The sequence below is a fragment of the Varanus komodoensis genome, unplaced genomic scaffold (genome assembly GCF_004798865.1).
Source record: "Varanus komodoensis strain SLA01 unplaced genomic scaffold, ASM479886v1 scaffold49, whole genome shotgun sequence".
In the NCBI taxonomy this organism is placed as follows: Eukaryota; Metazoa; Chordata; class Lepidosauria; order Squamata; family Varanidae; genus Varanus; species Varanus komodoensis.
The window spans coordinates 1335139-1355565 of record NW_025336072.1 but is presented as its reverse complement, the minus strand read 5'-3'; the positions used below and the strand labels follow the sequence as shown (position 1 = coordinate 1355565).

The following is a 20427-nucleotide window of genomic DNA, read 5'->3' as shown; positions in this document are numbered from 1 at the left end:
CTCTCTCTCTCACACACACACACACACACACACACACACACACACACACACACACACCACTACTTCAATGAGATACTATGCATTTCTTTTCAGGATCTGAATTTGTAAAATATTTGATCACTGATTAAATGATAAAAAGCCCTGAAGATTTGCTGTCAGTTTAGAGTCTTTTTCCTATGAAGGGACACATCTATTGAGAGCATAGCCAAAGTGGATTGAAGCCAGAGTCCAAGGTCAGTGGGACAAGAACAAAATGAATTTGCAAGACTGCAAGTTTTCTCAGTCTCTCTGCTGTCTTATCCTCACCATCCCAATAGCTCTCCATACAAAGATAGGCTGGTGGGTGCATGGAATTCCCCTCACTGATCTAGTTGTTTGAAAGATAGGCTAGAGATAATTTAGGTTACCCATGTGTCCTCTTTTACATAGGACAGTTCCCTATTTGAAAGACTGCCCTGTTGAATTCAAATCCAGATTGGAATTAACAACTCACTCATCACCAGTTAGCCCCTGGCAAGCAAGCTGAACAGGAAGCATACAGGTCAGCTGATACCAGTCTTCTAAACTTTGGTATGAGCTGTTCAAATTGTAACAGTCGTTTCTCTCTACATTAGTAGATGCAAATCTATGTCACCCTTTGTCAACTCCTTTTGGTGTCTCATTTTACCTTTTTTGATGATTCAGAAGTGACCATCCTAGGCCAATTACTTGCTACAGCAGAGGCAGGGAATGTGTAGTCCTCCAGAGCAGCAGCCCAAGCTGAACAGCATGTTGGCATATCCTGGATCACTGGACGCATCTGGCAGACTTCACCTGCATGGTTGCGAACACCTGCAGTGTGGGAGATAAGTAAGAGGCAGAATGGCAACCACTTCTGTAAGCAGAGTGAAGTTTTGGGAGCATAGGACTTATCCACATTTAAGTTCCTTTAGAAAGGGGTCCCTGGAGTTCTGTTGGCATTTTGCAGTTCTGGTGTTTATTTACAAATGTACAGGTCAAGCTTTAGTGGAGACTCACAGCTTTCTTTTCCAACAGACAGGCCAGGTCCAGGTATTGGAGAACCATTCAGCTTAACATTCATACAAACAGGTCATATCAAATATCCAGAGAATGCCAGCATCCAAATGTCAGTTAGCATAGAGAAATCAAAAATCCCCCTCTTCTCTGTAGCAGTATTCAGACATTTGTCTGTAGAGGTGAGAGCTAAAACTAAACACATCAGCTTCCCCTCTAATATCCTTGGGCTTGTGGCCTCGTCTATTGCTTTCCTGTCTCAAGTAGGAAGTTTGGCAAAATCTCAGGACAATCTCATTTGAGAAATGTAATTTCAGCTGTGTGTTCAACCCCATGGGATTTATTTCTGAATGAATATGAATAGATCTACACCAGATCACTCCGAGTGCCCCAGAGGAAATCCTGTTGTGGAAGCCACAGGGTATCCTACTCCAGAGTGTCCTCAGTGTAGCCGCTCAGAAATTTCATACAGGAGGAAACAGAGCTAAATATGCCATGCACAGAGATATACTGGAGCCCCAGTGCTTTTCTGTTTTGAAGGGTTTCAGGAGTACTGCTTTTAAGCAAAATTGGGATGGGGGACTGTTTAACTTCTTGCTAATCATTTCTTCAGTTTAAATCACCTACTCTTAGTTTTCCAACCTATGTGGTTCAACAGATGCCATCTTTCTGCTCTCAGAAACCTCAGGTGCTTGGAAGGACAGGTTAGAAAGGCACTTGAGTTTGGCATCAGGCTCCAGCGTGTCACCATGGAACATGAAGGCAGCCACTTTCCTACGCTGTGTTCATCATGTTTAAATCGGTTGGAAAACGGGACAGATCCAGGTGTGTGCATGTGTGGGCAGAATAGGCACTTCACAGAACTGATTGCCAGTAGCCCCAAAAAGAGGGTTAGGAGAGTCTCAGGATCAGATTAGCAGTCTGGGGGAACAAGCAGAAGAAAGAGAAGGTAAGTCCTGTTGTGTGACCTTAGATGTCATACAGGATGTCTGGGGTGGTGATAGTGTGGTGATGTAGCAATTTATCATTAGTATCAGGGATAAGATATGGGAAAGGAAGCAATGTGAAAAATTTCAGTTTCTAATTTACCTTGTTTCATGTTATCTAAAACTTAACTGAACCGCTTGAGTCTGAAACCTTGGATGGGAAATCTCATGAGAACAGATGTATTGGATATTCCTCTTTTCAGCTCTGCCAAAATGCCAAAACAACAGAAGCTTAGCATTAAAGGATTGCAAAAGAATAACTCATACGAAGACTGAAGAATAAACAGTCAAGCTTTTCTAAATATTCACGATGTTTGGGCCAACAAATTCATGTTTGAAAGTGATGGACCACACTGAAAATTTCTTCATTGTTCTTTGCCATTGTGGGAGGAATGAGGCAAAAAAGGGCTGTAGCACAGACACGTTCAACAAACTTAAATGCAACATGTTATTGTGAATATGACATGATACAACTGGTTCAGAAAGGAAACAGCATCATTAGGCCTATTAAAATGAAATACACGAGTCAAGGGGAATTCCAAGGCTCCGTGGAAAAGAAGAGAGGACTCTCTATCTTGGCACTGAAAATCCACATTCATGTCTTCCCAGAATACAGGGGGAGAGCCTACACCCGTCCAGAGGGTGTTGGACTTCAACTCCCATCATCACTGATCATTGGCCCTGCTGGCTAGAGCTGGCTGGGAGCAGTGAATTTGACAACTGGGTCACAGGCTTTCTGCCCCTGCTAAATCTTCAGCAGTGGGGCTCCTTCAGAAATGTCTATTAATCCCTTCATGCTGAGAGTACACTCTTTTCCTTCCTATAGTTCAGTGTTGTGCTTTATATGAGCTGTTAGGTGTGAGGAGATTCTTTATGTCTCAGGATGGGCAAGAGTTTAGTTTTAATTCCTTTTTTTAAATAAATGGCATCATATTTGTGATGGAAAGAACCTGAGATTAAATCAAATGCAAACAGAATGCAGGGAAACAGAAACAGACATGCATCTATATGGAGGGCTTCCAATGCAGGGATCCTGTTGAATTTGGCTGATGCAGATCAGTGAGAGCTTTGATAAGGATTTGCCAATATTCACACATTTCTGCTTATCCAGGATGGAAAGAATAAGGTTTTTGTTAAATGAATGCATGAAAAAGTGAAAGAGAGTCATCAATCAGATGGAAGGGGGGATTGAATTTCCTGTGTGTGGCAGGTCAGCTTGATTCCATGGACGTGTGTGTGTGTGTGTGACTATGGAAAGAGCAATGAGCATTTTGTGCATCTGTGACTGTGAGTTAACTGTGCAATCATAGAATGTGGCTTACAGCACTTAACTGAGCATCCTTCCATGAGGCGGGGAAGCTTTTGGCTGTAAAATACAGCCAAAGAAGGACTATTCTGGGACTATTCTGGAAGAGGGTCTATTCTGTCTTGTGACAACAAAACTCTTTTCCTAACTTCTGCCTGCCTGGAAGGAGGCCTGATTCAGTCAAGCCTGAGAGGTTTTATTGGAAGACTGAGAGGATTTTTTAAAAATTTCCCAGGCCCTTCTCTCAATGTGGTGCCTGCCATCAAATGGAGGGACATGTAGCCAGGCACATGCTCCCAGCTTATCTCTGCCATGCCCTGTCCAGCATTATTAGCTACTTGGAGAAGGCAGGGCTGGATGAGCAGAAGCTCTCATTAGAATGTAATGGTGAAATGTGCTCTTTGTGTAGCTGAAGAAAGAAGAATTGCACACGAAACTCATGCCTTCATTTCTATCTAAAACAGCAGTATGGATGTTCCTTAAGAAACAACTTATTTAGTGGTCTAATTTCCTCTGGACCAAAATAGGAATGTCATAAGACATCATTCTGAGAGTCACCACACAATTGCCAAGGAGGTAAACAATACTACATGAAGTTTGAAACCTATTATTGTTAACTGTTATTATTGCATACATCTTCACAAGGTAATTTCCAGGGGATACTGAAGAACCACCCTCAAGCTGAATGTACCATTTGTTTAGACCCTCAAAATTCTAGATTAATGTAGCTTGTATATTAAGTCAGAAACCAAAGTGGAAAAACCACAGTTGAGTGGATCTACCCTCAAGGCAGCAAACTGTAGCTGTTATATATCTCTCCCCACCCCTCACTAATTGTCTGCAACTATAAATAAAACAGAGTATCTCAAATGTACAAAATATGTTGTTCAGTCTCATCCAACCTCCAGAAAGGCTGTCTACGGCAATGTTTAACAACACCAAGCAATCAAACCATATTTTCAATACAAAAAGAAAAAAGAAAAAAGCTTCTTGGCAGGGAAAAATAAGTGATGCATTTATTGTTTGTTATTCAGATAAAATCCCATTGCACACATGGTAAGATTCAAGTACATTGCAAGCCAATCTTTTCAGTCCTTTTTGTATGATAAGAGTAAATACCAAGTTTAGATAAGATGCAAGAAAGATAGGTTTGTGGTCAGAGAGCCACATGCAGCATTTGAGGAACTTTTTCAAATAATAATGCTCAAGATATTTCATGAGCCACGTCATCCCCAGCACTTTCCCCAATGTACCTCTTTTTGTACATTTTTTCACTGGAGTCCTTCACTGGAAAACTTAGAGAAATGAAAATTTGAAGGATTAATTATTTTGTGTTTATGTTGGCTCAAAATGTGTCCTCTTTTGGGAGAAAGGCTTAACAATAGACTCAGTTTTGGCTGCAATACTATTTTAAGACTATTTCCATTTTTAAAAAATAAAGCATAATTTCACGCCCAGACATAGGAGGGTTTTAGATTTCTCTGTCTTTGCAACTTTTTCATTTCTCCACTCATTGCTTTGAAAGTCACTCATATTCTGCCCTGTCCAGTATCAAAGATCAAGTTGTTAATTATCATCAGGATAAAACTTTACTAATATTGGATTAAATCTTCCCAGGCTAAGTTGGAGATTCATAATAAAGTTCATACAGAGGGTAAAAATATTACTAGGAGGCACAGCTGAATCTTGCATTTCTATTACTTTGCCAACATGAGACACAGCTGAATAAGAGAAACCTGCCCAAACAAGACAACATCAAGAAAACAGAAGGACCCACAGCTTTATCATTCCCGTATTGCCCTTTCCCTGTACATTGTCTCTCTGGACTGAGCTAATGGAAGCAAAGCATCCTTCCTTATTTAATAGCTCAAAGCAGAGATGTACAATCTTCTTAGCCTCGATTGTCAGAGCCACGCATCCACAAGAGCCACACATGTCCGTGGCCATGTCCATACCGGCATGCACAGACATGAGCTGCCACGGGTGGGGTGCTAACCCTTTTGTCTCCTACCTAAAGATGGCTGAATCACCCGGCAGCACTTTCTCATAGCATCCCTCTGAAATGTCTTCTCAGAAGTAAGCAGGACTGGATGCTTGTAAAGGGAGTGACTGTGGGCCATGGTTTGCACACCCCAAAGGGTGGGTGGGGGGGATATTGAGATCACCACAAGTTTGGGTTTACAGTTTTCTTTTAATGAAATTATGTGGATTTAGGCAATCATGTTTTGCTGTTGCTGTTGTTAAATATAGGGTTAAGGTTATGGGGATTGTGCCGTAAATTATTTTTATAAAATCCAGAGAATACTTTACCAGAGACCTGTGTTAGAGAGGCCCACTAATGGTCAGGGTATCATGTTTGCAACTGTTGAGGTCTTGCTGTGCATTATGCTGAATACAACAGGCAAGAAACGTCTTCCAGCGTGTCCTCCATTAGCTATGAAGTCTGGTGTACTGGCCCTTGGGAAGCATAGTTCTGTCAAACAAAATGGTTTACATTAATGCACTGGACATAAAAACAATTTGTATAATATGCTGCAGTTTGCATATATGACCTGGAGTTCTGTAATGATGGCTAGGAATGGAATGTCAAGTAGTGAGTAGCTGAATTATATTTAAGCAGTTGAGTACCAATAAAGGAGCTTTACTTCTCTTCATCCTACTACCAACAATAATATAAAATAGACTCTTCAAGACCCAGAACTAGTCTACTAATATTACTTGAAATCAGAAAGTGACATTTTTGGCATTCACAAAGCTTTCCGGTTTGCTGTTAACAACTTTTTGAAAAAGACCTTGGGAAAACCCATCCTCTCTCCATCTCATTCTCGGAGATAAGATTCAGCAGGTCAAGCCTACACTTGATTTATGTGGATATATTAGGAGGGAGGGAGCACTGGAATTATCTCCACCCTGCAGTAAATTTCTTATACAGGAAGACATCAAAACTGAGGAAACTTTAACCAATTGCCCACAGATCTAACTTGTTTGACACAGGGTATGTAGCAGCTGTAACAATCCCGCCTGGAACAGAAGATAACAGCCTCCTATTTGGACCATATTATGCATAGACTGGAGTGAAACTTAGCGACCTTCTTCAGCTCCAAGATCCTGTGGAAACCTTACAGGGTTATAATAATCCAATACATGTGGTTCACTTCCACATGGTGAGTTCTTCTGATGTTCAGCCTCACATTCTGGGCCTATGGACATTAGACTGTATACAGATTGTAAACCATATTCAAACATTGTGACCCTGTGAGGCAGTGAAGCTGAAAATGGGGGCGATGTGACAGGTGAAGTCAAGCATGTTCTGTGTGTATGGGCCAGATCAAGGAGAAGTATTGTTTGATCAGACACAATCAATTCAAATCATGAAGCAGCTTCTTCGGTGTTGTAGAAGAATTTAGCAATGCAGCTACAGGGATCTCAGGGGACAACTATTCTTTGTAAATTATGGATAAAGAAATAGAGAAAAACCTAACTGCATCGCAAGCCTACTTTGTTAAAAAGCCTTTCAAACAGTATACTTTTGTTTCCTGTAGCATATCTTTATCTTCTGAAAGATTCAATCCCTTTATTTGGAAAACTCTACAATTAGAATAAATCTACTTCTAATGGATTGCTGATAGACTTGGTCTACATATGCAAGTAATAATGGCTTTGCTACACATTTTAAATCATGTTTATTAACATAGGCTGAAGACATATAGTTTTAAAGTATTTCTAACTCCTGGCAATTGCCAGTAGAGAATCAGGATGATGTGGTTACTTTGAACTCAGAATTGTTGTTCTGGTGTTTTTACAAAATGATAACTAAATAGCTGGAAGTAGATGAACCAGAAACAAGGATATTTTTTTTTAAAGCTTGCTTTTCACTTCCTGACTTGGCCTAAAAGCCAAGAGAAGGAGCAAAAAAACATGTTTTGGCTATAGTAGATGAATTAGTTCATTTCATGGAGAGAAGAAGAGAATGATTAAAGACATGACAATTGGTTTCAATTATAAACTGTAAACTGGGATGGATGGTAACATGATGAACTAATATTAGAAGAAAGCATAACATTGTAAAAATGAAGACAAATGAGTGTTAGGGAATTCTGTGTATATATTTATTGTATGCTACCCTATACATGCATGCAAAAAGATACTCAAGCAAATACAATGATGCATATTTTTATATGGTTGCCTTCTCAATTGAGAATATAAAACCTTGCTTTCCAGGTTGCCCTCCCCTGGGTCTTGAGACTTTAAAAATAACTGACTTTCAGCTGCAAGCATCGACAATAAAACGATACGGTCTTGGGGCCCACAGAGCACGACTAAACATTCAGGTAAATTCAGCTTCCTTGCAATCTGATGTAGAAGTTAAGACTGTCCTGTAAGTGTTGACAATGCTATATTATTGTTTTCAAACAATGGTCAGCTATCACTGCTTAACAAAAGGTGACGTTTTACATTACATGGTTCATTGGTTTTGTTTCTCGATTCTGAATTTTCCAGCATCAATGCCCAGAAGTCAAATAATTACAGAATTCTTTAAATTGAGGAGAATGAGACCCAAGCTACACATTATATGCAGCAAGCAGCTACATTGCTGTGAACTTGATTTCCTCCCCACGTACACTCAAAGCCACAGCCTTTCTTGCAAAGCATGCTTTACTGATCAAAGAGTTTTCCAGAAGCTCAAACACCCAGAATTAATCTCTGAGCATGCACAGAGTGGTTCATTAAACCCAATCTAGTATTGTAATGTGTATATATATCAATATTAATGTCATCTCCATAAACCCCAGGCCAGAACAGGCTTTTAGGCCAGGGTTCATGTTGGGGGACACAGCTTTCCTTGTGAGTACATTCGGACCCCATCCTTTTGGGAAGGGTCTTTTGGAAACAAGACACCTCCTCTTTTCACACCGATCCTCTAATTGGCCTGCTGTGCTCTGTCTATGTCACGTCACAGGGTGAGAGCTGTATCCACCATCTCTCTCTCTCAGAAACTCCCATTCTAAGCCCCCTCCTGCTACCTGTACATCTTGGGTAGCTTGAGAGGCTGCCTGCACACCTGGGGAGTCTGGCCTTGAAATAAGCAGCTCTACCTCTTTTCTGGAGCCTTCTCCTGCTCCTTGTTCAAGTCACAATCAGAAGGCCTTGGGATGCATGACAAGAGCTACTCTCTTTCTTACTCCTGGCATACATTAGCATCCCTGTCTTATTTAAAAGCAACAGCAGGGGATCAGATCTTAGGGTGAGGGTAGGGTATCACTTTGTCCCCTATTGTACTCCTAATCCACACTGGTGATCTCATGCTTGCTATTTGTGCCTCTATTGAAGCGAATAGAGGGAAGTTTTTCCTATGCAATTTGCAGCCCTGGACCCCACTATTTTACAGGGGTTTGGGGAAAATAAAATGGTGTGTGGGAGAACTTTGTACACCACCCTGAACAAGGATGGGTAAATATGTCCAACTCAATTTTGCCAATGCTATAAATTGGCTCCACCCAGATTCCATTTGGTTTGATTGTTTTTCCCTTTTGCTCTGCATGAAAATATGGATGGTTTTTTGTGCTATATTACAAAATAATATACTATAATAATTCTTTCCCCCAGTGCATACACTTTTATGTATACTTCTTTACATGTATGTTTTTTGTGAGTGATTTACTTGCAAATTTCACAAATGTACAGATTTTAGTGGCAGACTGTACTGTGGTTCATGTTCAGCTTTAGGAGATCCAAATGCTGCAAAGTGAACAAATTTCTTGCCCATCCCTATCCTGAGTGAAAAAAAGTTAGAAAATAATTACATTAAAATAGTTTGTTTAATGAGCACAAGTAGCAAACATTTCCTTGATTATCAGTTTTGTTTCAGTCATAATGCTGAAGCCTTAAACATACGTACTTGATGATTAATTGGCAGTATGGGACTGGATAAAAGCTTATTCCTTATGCAGGACAAAATCCTGAATCTTTGTTAGTCAAAATATCATTGTTTTCCATTAAAAACAAGATTTGATCCAGCTAGCATTGTTTCAGTCTCCTATAATAACTTCTTCATTTTTTTCTGAAACTTGAGCTCCTGCTTCCATCAGTTTCCAGCATAAATGCTTTTTTGATCCCATCACTTTAGAACATTGGTCTATCAATGACACTTGAGTCCCTAATCTGGAGTAGTGTTTAATCATTTAAGTTTATCTGCTTGTCTTTTTCCTGTTCAGACACTACCTATTTCTCTTATGCAACTTTATCAGTAATGGACAGACACAGTTACGTGCAAGTCGCACACTTCCTGCTGTGCAGCAGCTGGATAATCTTCTGCTAGTCCCATAATTCAGATCGGCTATTCATATAACCCATCATGACTGACAGTCTGTGTCATCGGGCAGTTTTCCTGCTCTTTTCTTCCGTATGAGATCCTTCCAATATAAAATTAACAACTTTCAGCCAGTTCAAACTGAAAAACCTTCTAGATTTATTATTTTTAAAATTCATTTCAAGAATTGGAATTGATTGAAAACGCTCTATTCTATTATGATCTCTTTATTAGTTTTGACACTTGTAATCAGCTGTCTTTTTAGAAGTTTAGCGGTGTTCAAATGAATAGCTGAAGCTTATTTATGTAAGTGGAATAAAGCTATTATCTGGAAGGGCTTATGTATATAGCAAAACCATCTTTGAGTCTTGTCTAACCTCCCACTGTTGCCCACCCATTTCTCAAGCATGAACAAATATATTGTGACACAAGTTCCATTTATTCCCAGAACCTAGTTTGTTAGATGTATAATATCAGATGGTGTGTAAACATGCACATAAATGAAGCGTTGCGGAACCTCTGAATTTGATGCTGAATTTGATCAGGAAGTCTGGTTGCAGTATAGAGATTTAGTCCTTTATAGCTAATTATATTGATTATGGTAGTAAGAAGTATGCAATTTTGCCGAGTGTTTGAGGAACAAAGACATCTGGTTTGATTAGAAGCTTGGTAGCACCTGAAAAACACAGCATTAAATTCCTTTGAGGAACTAATTCAAATTGTCCCAGATCATTACATGCCATTTGACATTATGTGATGCTTTAACAGTTTCACACACCCACCTAGAATGACTATGAAAGTTTTCACATTAGAGCTATGTTATCTATCAGAGAATTGTGGTTTTGAGGACACCTTGAACAGCATGCCTAGGGGGAGCTGATTTGTAGCATCCTGTTCTGGAATTTGTACAGGACATGGAAGTGAAAGTTCAGTATTTCCAAACACTCATCGCTGCCAGGCATAAATTGTCCAAGTAAACGTTAGCTAATGGGAACTGCACATTAGCTAATATGAACACAGATCTACAGGGTAACACTCTGTTTTTGTTATGGAGGAAACAGTAGCAGTAACATGAATAGTATTTCTTTCATTTCTATCTTGTCCAGTATCTCATGACTGACTGACTGGCTGGCTGTCTGGCTGGGACAGGCTGGGAACTGTTGGAGGGTTTTCTTTTTTTTTGTATTAACACAATGTAGGATTGTACCCTAGATGTTTATATGTGGCTCAAAGTAGGAAGCGTTGTGTTTGTGTGTGGCTATCATGTGTTCCTAGCATCTAGCTTTTTGCTCCATCTTGCTTCCAGTGGGGTGATCAGGCAGGTCTTTGGGGCAGAAGTCCAAGGCCCCTCTCAGCAAATTGAACAAGGAGGACCTTAAATGCAAAAGGTCTGACCACATGTTGAAGTGATACATTTGCACAGAGCATATGTATTACTTCCCACCCCTCACCCATAAGTTCAAATAATCAATACTTTAAGTCCATGCCTAGCAGCTTCAGTCTTTCTTTATGTTTACTTTAGTATAGATGCAAGAACTCTGTTCCAGACTGGGACATTAGCACAGGGCTGTGGGGGGCGGGGGGGCGGGGGTGTTAAAATCCATGCCGGGTGCCCTGCACCTAGTCTAAAGTCAAACATTTTAAAAAGTCAAACCTGATGGATCATTGGCTGTGCTATTCAATATTTTCTTTGTGTCTATCTTTAAGAAGTTGATTTATTTCAGAAGCATAAAGAGAGCTTTGCCTTCTTTTCAGGCAGGTATTAATGAAAATGATTTTTATGATGGTGCTTGGTGTGCAGGACGGAATGATCCATACCAATGGATTGAAGTAGATGCTCGGAGGCTCACAAAGTTCACAGGAATTATCACACAGGGAAGGAATTCTCTCTGGCTGTAAGTCCATGTTTTTCATACTTTCTTAGGAAAACTGAGGTGTGAGGATGGATGTTTTATGTTGTTAAAGAGAGAAAGTCAATAGCCAGGCAATGCTGGAATAACACAAGAGAAAGAGGGAGAGGGAGAGGGAGAGAAGTTTATTTATTATTGGGGGGATGCAATACTTTTAAATCTGTGGCAGCCAGTGCCAATGCACGGGAGTATCATGAAGCCTTGTCCCCAGAGGGTTGGGACACTTCTCTTTCAGTGAGAGTTCTTGACGGGGAGCTTAGTTAGCACTGTTTCGCCCTGGCCATCCATTTGCAGTGCAGCACTGCTCGGCTTGGCTGAACTGAATCCCATTTTCTTTGGACAACTTCAGGAGCTGGCCTGACAGTGTGCAGCTATTTTTCTGTGAGGCATACATGGATTGTGAAATGTCCTTGTTACTTTTCTGCTGGGGCTCCTTTACTTTCAAAATGAAGAGGGTCCCACAAACAGATATCATTAGTCCAAAGGAAGGGAAGCTGTTTGTTGAACAAATAGAATATAAAAACAGGATTCACTATGCCATGCATATATTACCTATGGTGTGGCCCATTTTCACTGCTGAACATCTAGACAAGTTTAGTTTAAACAGTCAGTCTTGTCTCTCTCTGCCAACTTGCTCATTCTTTCATATATAGGCTGTCTTCCATTTGAAAAGCTGCCAGAGGCAGACTTCTACCTGAAGGAATCTTCCACTGGAAGTTCACTCCTGTCCAAATTCATTTTAAAAATAAGGAACCATAAGGAGCAAAGCCTTCGAAATAGCTCATCAACAGTTAGTTCTGGACAGTAGACTGAGCAAATGCACAAACTCCCAGTTTCAGTGTTCCATATGATGGTGAGAAGTGAAGTATTGTTATAGTATGGCTGGCTTCACCCTTAGTCATTCCAGCTGGAGTGCAAAAATAAATAATGAAATGCAATGCAATGAAATGAAATGAAATGAAATACATGGCCTTGTATATAGGTAGATTTTCATGGATACCTTCAGTGCATGATGTTGCATCCATCTCTTCTTCTAAACTTTGCTTTTTTACTTCTCCTGATTCAGAAGCACCAAACCACAGTGTGCCTCCCTTTTGCATACCTCTGAAATGCCTGGAAGCACAGGAAGCGGCAGGTCCTGGGCCTACTGCCAAACCATTTCTGTTCCAGGCAAGATCCTGGTTTCCAGATTGAGTGGGGCTTTTCCACAACTATAATGAAATGGGCACATTTGTTATAAATTCTTCTACATGGATTTAGAGGGGCTTGGTCCTTGTATGTGCTCAAGGGGTCTGTGAGCATGCACAGAAACACGCTAGAAACCATGATGAGCTGAAGAAATACTGAGCAAGACTGGAGGCTGACTCTGTGCTTATGCATAACAATCTTCTTGGCAAAACTGCTGGTGTTTCTTTCTAACATTCCAGTTTCTGGAAAACATTTTCATTGCTTGTGCTTTGTGTAATGCTGTGGTTAAAATTCCTCTGTGCCTGACAGGCAATCAGACACAGCAGGGTTTGTATGTCTCCCCCTCCCTCCTCTTACTCTCTCCCTCAGCCCTCCCCAGGGGTCACTGCAGGAGCGACAGGATATCCCCCAAGCAATGGCAAGCCATTTGGTACTCGGTTGCTTGTCAGGCAGAGAAAATTTTTAATCACAGTGTGTGCTTAAAATTCCCCAACAGTAACATGTTGGGTGAAGCCGATCAGTGTGATGTTAAAGTGCAGGTATTTGGTACTGCCCTAGTCATCATTTGCTAGCAAGTATCACACAGACCTCCGTGGTTTTCAGTTAGCCCAAGATTACCATTTTCATTTGCTTGTTCCGGCGGTGCACCTCCAACTCTTCCTCACAGTAGTCACGGTGGTGATTCGAAGGGACTTGTATTATACCCCAAAGGATCTTACAAGCATGCTCTGGGAAAACTAAGATAAAGCCAAGAGAAATGTCTCTGTGTTTTCTCCTGTGTTTCTTAACAGCAGATATTGCTTCTCACTGTCAAGCAGAGCTATTAATACCTGTCATATCAAGACAAAGCGTTGTTTATTCTGACTTCTACAGAAACTTAGTACCAAAAAGTTGAAAGCATCCATTAAATCTTCTGAAATCATTTGTGTTAATTTCTCTAAAAATTATGTGTTTTCTCAAGCATCAGAATAGAAACCATTTCTGATTATCTCCGAGATCCTAAATTTAAAATATCCGGAAGCTTTTACTTATGCATTTAGTTAGTTATTATATTTAAAGTCTTTCTACCCCATTCTTCAGCCTAAAAATCTTCCAATGTGGCTTATGTACAATCTGTAAAACTTACAGTACATTCTAAAAGACAAGGCAGTAAAGAAAAAGGTGATGAGGAGGGAAGGGGAAAACAATCTCGGCACCAATTCTTATAAAGATCAGCTGAAATAGAAACAGGAGCAAGTGCACACCCAATGAAACTGCTTTTGGCTGAGCTGAAGGGGCAGCCTTACTTGTCATCCCTTCCACTACGGCTGATTGAAACCAGTTTTCTATGTCCAATGGCATTTTAACTGAGGTGAGGAAAACCACTGTCCACTCTAATCTAACTGTGTGGGTTCCCCGGAAGGCTTTGCCCCTTCCCTGACTCCACCCTCTTTGCTCCAACCTCCAATTACTGGGTGGTCTTTCAGTTTTGTACACAGTTTTGCCCATTTTAGCCTTTATTCGGAAAGGTACACTTACCCGTGGTGAACTAACATACACTAATATTTTTGTGGTTTGGGCTCTGCCCCTTTTGCCTTTGGCCACACCTAGTACTGAATGCTGGCCCTCCAAAACCATTCTGAAAAGGAATTTGCCTCTTGCCCTGAAAGAGGTTCAGCAACCCAGAGCTGGTGTGTAAGCATGAATTGTCATGTAAACAATTCCATGCATTAATTGAAGCCACCATCAAAAAGCTTACTCATGTCATTCAGTGATTTCGTACAATTACATAATTCAATGGATAGAAGATTTTCCAACATGTCTTTAACAAAATGGAGCTGACATGTATGAAAAGTCACATGTGGATTTCTCTTTATCATTATGCTTATCTAGGTTCCATTGAAATGAATGCCTATTCATTCAGTACAGATTGGGATATGCATTCTCAAGTGAGGCCAGAAGCTGTGCAGAGTTGGATCGTAGGGCATATATCCTAAAATATGGTCACAAAATCACAATTGTTTGCTAGAAAAGGATAGTTTTGCATGTAAGGACCTGCATATTCAAGTCCTGTAGGCTTTCAATTATTCTGTTGATTTATCTCCCTTCCTTTAAATGTGTAGCAATAGAAAAATAGATCTAACTGGGCAAATAAACAATGAAGGTAGTTCAGAAGACTCTAGCTTTGTTGCAAATCTTTCATATTAATGTAATGATCCTATGCACAAACCTCAGAAATAAGTTGATGATTTGTATAAAACTTACTCCAGGTAAGTATTTTTAGGATTATAGTCTAAAGTCTAGAATTGCCTAATGTCTAACTGAAATTATAATAGAAGATTTCATCAAACATTTTTGATGTGTATTGTACTGTAGACTCTAGAGTACTGAGTCTAATACAATTATTTTGTTCTGACTAGGGACAAATACAGGAAACCTTCCTGATGCCAGTTGTGTGCCAGTTGTTGGCTTTGTTGGTTCCATATGATATACTTCCACAGCATGAGAAAATAGGGAATAATCCTGTGGCCATAGGATAGTTTGGATTCTCAGCTCCAAACTTGGTGTGGAAAGACCTTCCTTGTCTGCTCTCTGGTTTGGGGAAGTGACCTCAGAAAGAGTCCAATGGGACATTTCGGGGAAGGAGACTTTCCTGGCCAAGATACAATGTGTTCTGATGCCACTTCAGCCTCCTTTCCTCCCTCTCTGAGAAGCTCCAGCCAGATGGACAAACAGGCCTGTCTAGTGAAAATCAGAGGAGAGGAGAGCAGAGAGGTGCTGCTCTTCTCACTCTGCACCGGATGCCTGTAAACTCCCATGGGATTATGCCCTCGGTGATGAAAAGATTACATGATAAACTGCTTGCCTGTTATAGGCTTGCTGAAGGTTCATGATTCTTGGCCAGAAGCAATTCCAGATGGTATCAGAAATGCTTGCATATCTGTTGAGTGAAATCCTATCCAAAAACTTAATGAGCACTTGACAGTGAAAACCACAGACAGAACTTGATTAAAACAACTCATTACTTTATAAGTGTAGCTTGCAGCTTTGTCTCCCCCTCCACTCTTTTTTATACAAAAGTAAGTACATATGGACCTGATCCAGACTGGGATCCTAGTGTGGGCTACAGATCAACTTTAAAGGGAAGCTTTAAAGTAGGGCAGCTTTAGCTCATTGCCTCTCTGGATCTAGGTCAGGCCATCCCTCCACTGCCAAAAAGGTAACGACTGAGAGCCATGGTGTCATGTGGGACTCGTTGCTGCAGGGAGAGAGCCCCCCCCCCCATTGCAAGCTGTGACAGAACCAGTGTGGTGTAGTGGTTAAGAGCGTGGGACTGGGACTCGGACGATCTGGGTTCGAGTCCCCGCTCAGCCATGGAGCCAACTGGGGGACTTTGGGCCAGTCACAGACTCTCAGCCCAACCCACCTCACAGGGTTGTTGTTGTGGGGATAAGATGGAGGAGGAGAACGATGTAAGCTGCCTTGAGCTCTTTGTAGGAAAAAGGCAGAATATAAATCACAATATAAATAAAAAAATAAAACCACTGGTTGAAGAAACATTCCAAACTAAGAAATGAAAGCAAGGGCAAATCTCTGTTGTGTCACAATCCCTTATAATGGTCATTTCCCTTGGATCATTTTTAATAGAATTTCCCTTATTGTCTCATCCCCCCCCCCCCCCCTTTTTGTTTTGCTGTTTTCACTTTCCTGAGAAAGCCTTGGCTCCACTTGATTTCATGTTACATCTTTCTTCAGCCTAATGACCTAGTTAACAAAGCCCATTGTATTCTTTGGAGACCCAGAACTGCCTTTGGGTACTCTGAGTTACAAGGTAGTCTTCTAGAGCAATCAGGTGAAGACAAATCCAGTGAGGAAATGCATGAAGATCAGCTTGGGATTTTTATTCCCTGGGTCATAGCTAACACTTTACCTACTAGCTTTCTTAAGTCATTCTGTACTTTGCTGTTTGGTGACACTGTTTGGCTTTTAATTTTTAATTAATTTTTTTAAAATTTAATTTAAATTTTTTTAAAATTATCACCTAATGTTATTTATTAGTCTCAGCTTAATACTAAAGTCAGAAAAGACTTGAAGTACTGTGTCTAACACACTAGTTGTGCCTTTCTATTAGATGTGTTTCCTGCAACAATAGGTAGCATGCGGCACTGAATTAATTGTGGTATTACTGCATTTCACTGAAATGCCGAAGGCCCACTTGTTACAGACTGGCTGTTCATTTTTTCTGGGAGTGGGGGGTGGAATCGGTCTGTAAGTGCCATACTAGATTTCAATTCTTTAAAAAAAAATGGTAGATGACATTTCTGTGTGCTTTGCTTAACTTAACTTTGAGATCAGGCTTTTAATTAGGTCTTCACCAGTACTGGAGAGAAAACTGGATTCTGTCCAGACATTATGCTTTCTGTTCCTCTCCAAGGGTTAAACCCAGGATCCCTCTTCCATGAGAAGGGTTCTGCTTGTGGAGAGGTCCTCTGCCTGGTTTGGGGGCTCACTGCCATGCCACAGCTTCCTCCATTCAGCAGGGCCTCTTGAGTCTCCTTTCAGAAGGCAGGGGAACTGCAGTGGAAAGAAGGGAGTGAAAATTCCACTTCTGCTAATCTAGCTGAGCCCTGGACCAACCCATGTGTCTGTGTCAGCTTCAGAAACTATGTATAATGTGTGTGTGTTTCTGCATGATATCATAGTTTCCGTTTTCTTTTCAGTGGTAGCTGCCCTCATTTGTAACTGGCATTCTTTTTCCAGTGTGATGCTTAATGCTTTCTGGAAACTCCAGGAAGCTGCTAATAGAGATCAAAAGTGGCCACATGCTGAAAAACCTTTCCATCTGGAGATTTAACCTGAGGAGTCCAGCTGAAAAAGTCAGTGGCACCAAAGAGAATCAAATATGCACCCCATAAACAGCATCAATGTTCAAAGTATTAGCCTTTATTACAATAATGCTATTTCATCCAGCTCCCCAAATTCTAACCTGTTAATCACATCCTTAAATTTGACTTGTTTTTAACTAGTAGCCCTTAAAAAGAGCATACTAAAAGCACACTAAAAGCTGCATGAAATAAAACATTCAAGGACATTTCACTTAAAATAAGAATCTACAGATATGCTGAATTATATGTATCAACAGACTGTGACTCTTAGGCCTATGGTCATGAAGTCCAACCAATATGGGAGAAGGTTGATCTAGGCCATTATGACAGGCTGCGCAGAGAATAGCATGTGCCTTTTATTTACCTTGCCTGCTAAGCCAAATGTAGTACTTTTCTTCATATTAAGAGTAGCTACAAAAAGGTGTGGAAATGTTTTGAAAAACTTCAATTGCCTAAAACCACCAATTTCCTAAGGAGACATTTATTCAAATACTGGCATATTTTTTTTCTTATCTGGCTAGGAGCAGTAGACAACCACCAGATTAAAGTATTATAAAATTCTCAGCCTCGTCTAATAATTGAGTGCTATTCTGAGTCAAAACTTTCTATCTGTGAACATTGCGAAAGTTATAATAAAGGTGAAAACTTCTTGCGGCCATTTCAGTATTTCCATTTATTTTTATGGCTTCACATAATATAATTAAATTCAGTTTTGGAGTAAATGAAAGAATAGAAGGAAATAATTCTATCTGCTAGTCACAGTGCAGCCTATTTTGGGAAAGCATTTGTCTGAACTTTCCTAATGCATCTCCAATCTTGCTATTTGAGGCTTTGACCCTCTGAACAGAAACTGCCAATCATATAGAATTGCACTGAAGTGACAGGTTACCTGGCAATAGGTAGGTACTTTCAAGTACTTCAGGGACTACAGCTAGTCTGACAAACTCATTTAAGCAGAAACTTTGCTGGGTATCCATCTCTTGGAAAAGCTCTTGTGGAAACTCCCACTGTTTTCAAAACATGTTCAGAAATTGCTTTGAAGTAACCTAGAAGGAGGAAACAGGGTTGTGGCCCCACATATGTTTGCTGTAATATCTGAAAGCATCCATGTGAGTACAGACTATACCTGCATCAGTTTAGTTTACATGTTACCAGTAATGTTTAAACAGTGTCACATCCATGAACAGAAAAATGACGCACATGTTGCCCATCAGCCACCTTAATGGGCCCTGCCAACATTTCTTCACTGTTTCACTACTGAGAAATACGTCTGAATCTCCATGAGTAGCCCTGGCAACATGGTACATGGAAAGCTGTGAAACACACTAGCATGCAAACACACACAGAAGCAAATCTTTAAAAAAAGTAAAAAAAAAATGACAACAACAACATAAAATTTTAGTAATAGCAAGTTTCTGAATAAACATTGGATTCCAGATATCACACAGTTGGTCTAATAGTGGGATCTAAATACCCGTTTCTTCTTAGGGATGTTTATAAACGCTAGCGTTGCTTGTTCATTGCTTTTTATGTACATGGAGTCATTGTCCATGTGTTCTGTGCTCAAAAATAACCTTGATAATAAATTCATCATTTTTTCTGCAGATGGCTGATTTTTTTCTTTTACATTTTTATATATCTATAAATGGGGTACATAGCTTTAATTTTACATCTGATAAGTAAGTTGCATTTTTGAAGTAATTCAGTATCGTCTCCAATCATGATCTCTGAGATCCAAATGTCTTTCATTTAAGAAAATGCTTTCATAGTTTATTTATTGTAGACTATTGCTACAATCCTATACACTTCTATTCAGAAGTAAGTCACAATGCGTTCAACATGGCTTATTTCCAGGTTTTTTCTTTTTAAAAGTGTATGACATTTGATTTTGTATTATGTTGACATTTTACTGCTGTATTTTTGTTTGGTATTCTTCTTGTTATCATAATTAAAAGCTGTTTTATGATCAAAAACACGCCAAGGGTACTTGCTGGTGGGGGGAGGTATGCAAATTTAATGAATAAAGGATTAGGTAAACCAATCACTTTCATTATTGCAAAAAAGGAGGATGAAGTAAGAAGTTGCATGAAGCTTTGAAATTGGTTGTGGTTACACTGCTTTATATCACTTTACAGCTAGAAAGACTTCAGTCGCCAGCTGTCATCCCTCCTTGCTTTTTTCTGGGCTAATATCCTAGTAAAGCTCTACACTTGAAGATCTCTAACCAGATATAGGAAGATTAGGGAAGTGTTGCGTCTATCGCTCAGATTCGTCATGAGCTGGACTCCACAAGCGATTCAGATCCTTTAGAGGAGATACCAATGACTCTGTCTGGTCAGATATTAATGGATGAATTTCAGTTGTTGCGGCCTGATGATGTGGACAAGGTGCTTGGACAAGTATGTTCCACCTGCTTACTTGACCCATGCCCTTCTTGGCTGCTGACAGAAGCCAAGCACGGGATTGGTGCCTGGATCCAGGAGGTTATCAACGCCTCTCTGAGGGACAGCAGGATGCCTGCCCCGCTAAAGGAGTCGGTAGTCAGGCTTGTCCTGAAGAAGGCGTCCCTGAATCCAGAGATGGCCACCAATTATAGACCGGTGGCCAACATTCCATTTTTGGGCAAGGTGTTGGAATGGGTGGTGGTGGGACAACTCCAAGCACTTTTGGATAAAACTGATTATCTGGACCCATTTCAGTCTGGCTTCAGACCTGGGTACGGTACTGAATCTGCCTTGGTCGCCCTGTATGATGACCTGTGCAGGGAGAGAAACAGGGGGAGTGTGTCCCTGCTGGTTCTCCTGGACCTCTCAGTGGCTTTCGATACCATCGACCATGGTATCCAGAA

The 20427-nt window shown here is 40.4% G+C and overlaps 1 protein-coding gene across 3 annotated transcripts in view; it reads left to right on the top strand.

Moving 5' to 3' along the window:
* The window catches only part of CPXM2 (carboxypeptidase X, M14 family member 2), a 92907-nt gene that overhangs the window by 31156 nt on the left and 41324 nt on the right, over window positions 1–20427 (top strand). For all 3 annotated transcript variants that reach the window (XM_044445711.1, XM_044445712.1, XM_044445709.1), the window contains 2 exons: window positions 7528–7637; window positions 11372–11511. In XM_044445711.1, coding sequence (XP_044301646.1) covers window positions 7528–7637; window positions 11372–11511 — 250 coding nt within the window. The remainder of the gene's footprint in view (window positions 1–7527; window positions 7638–11371; window positions 11512–20427) is intronic.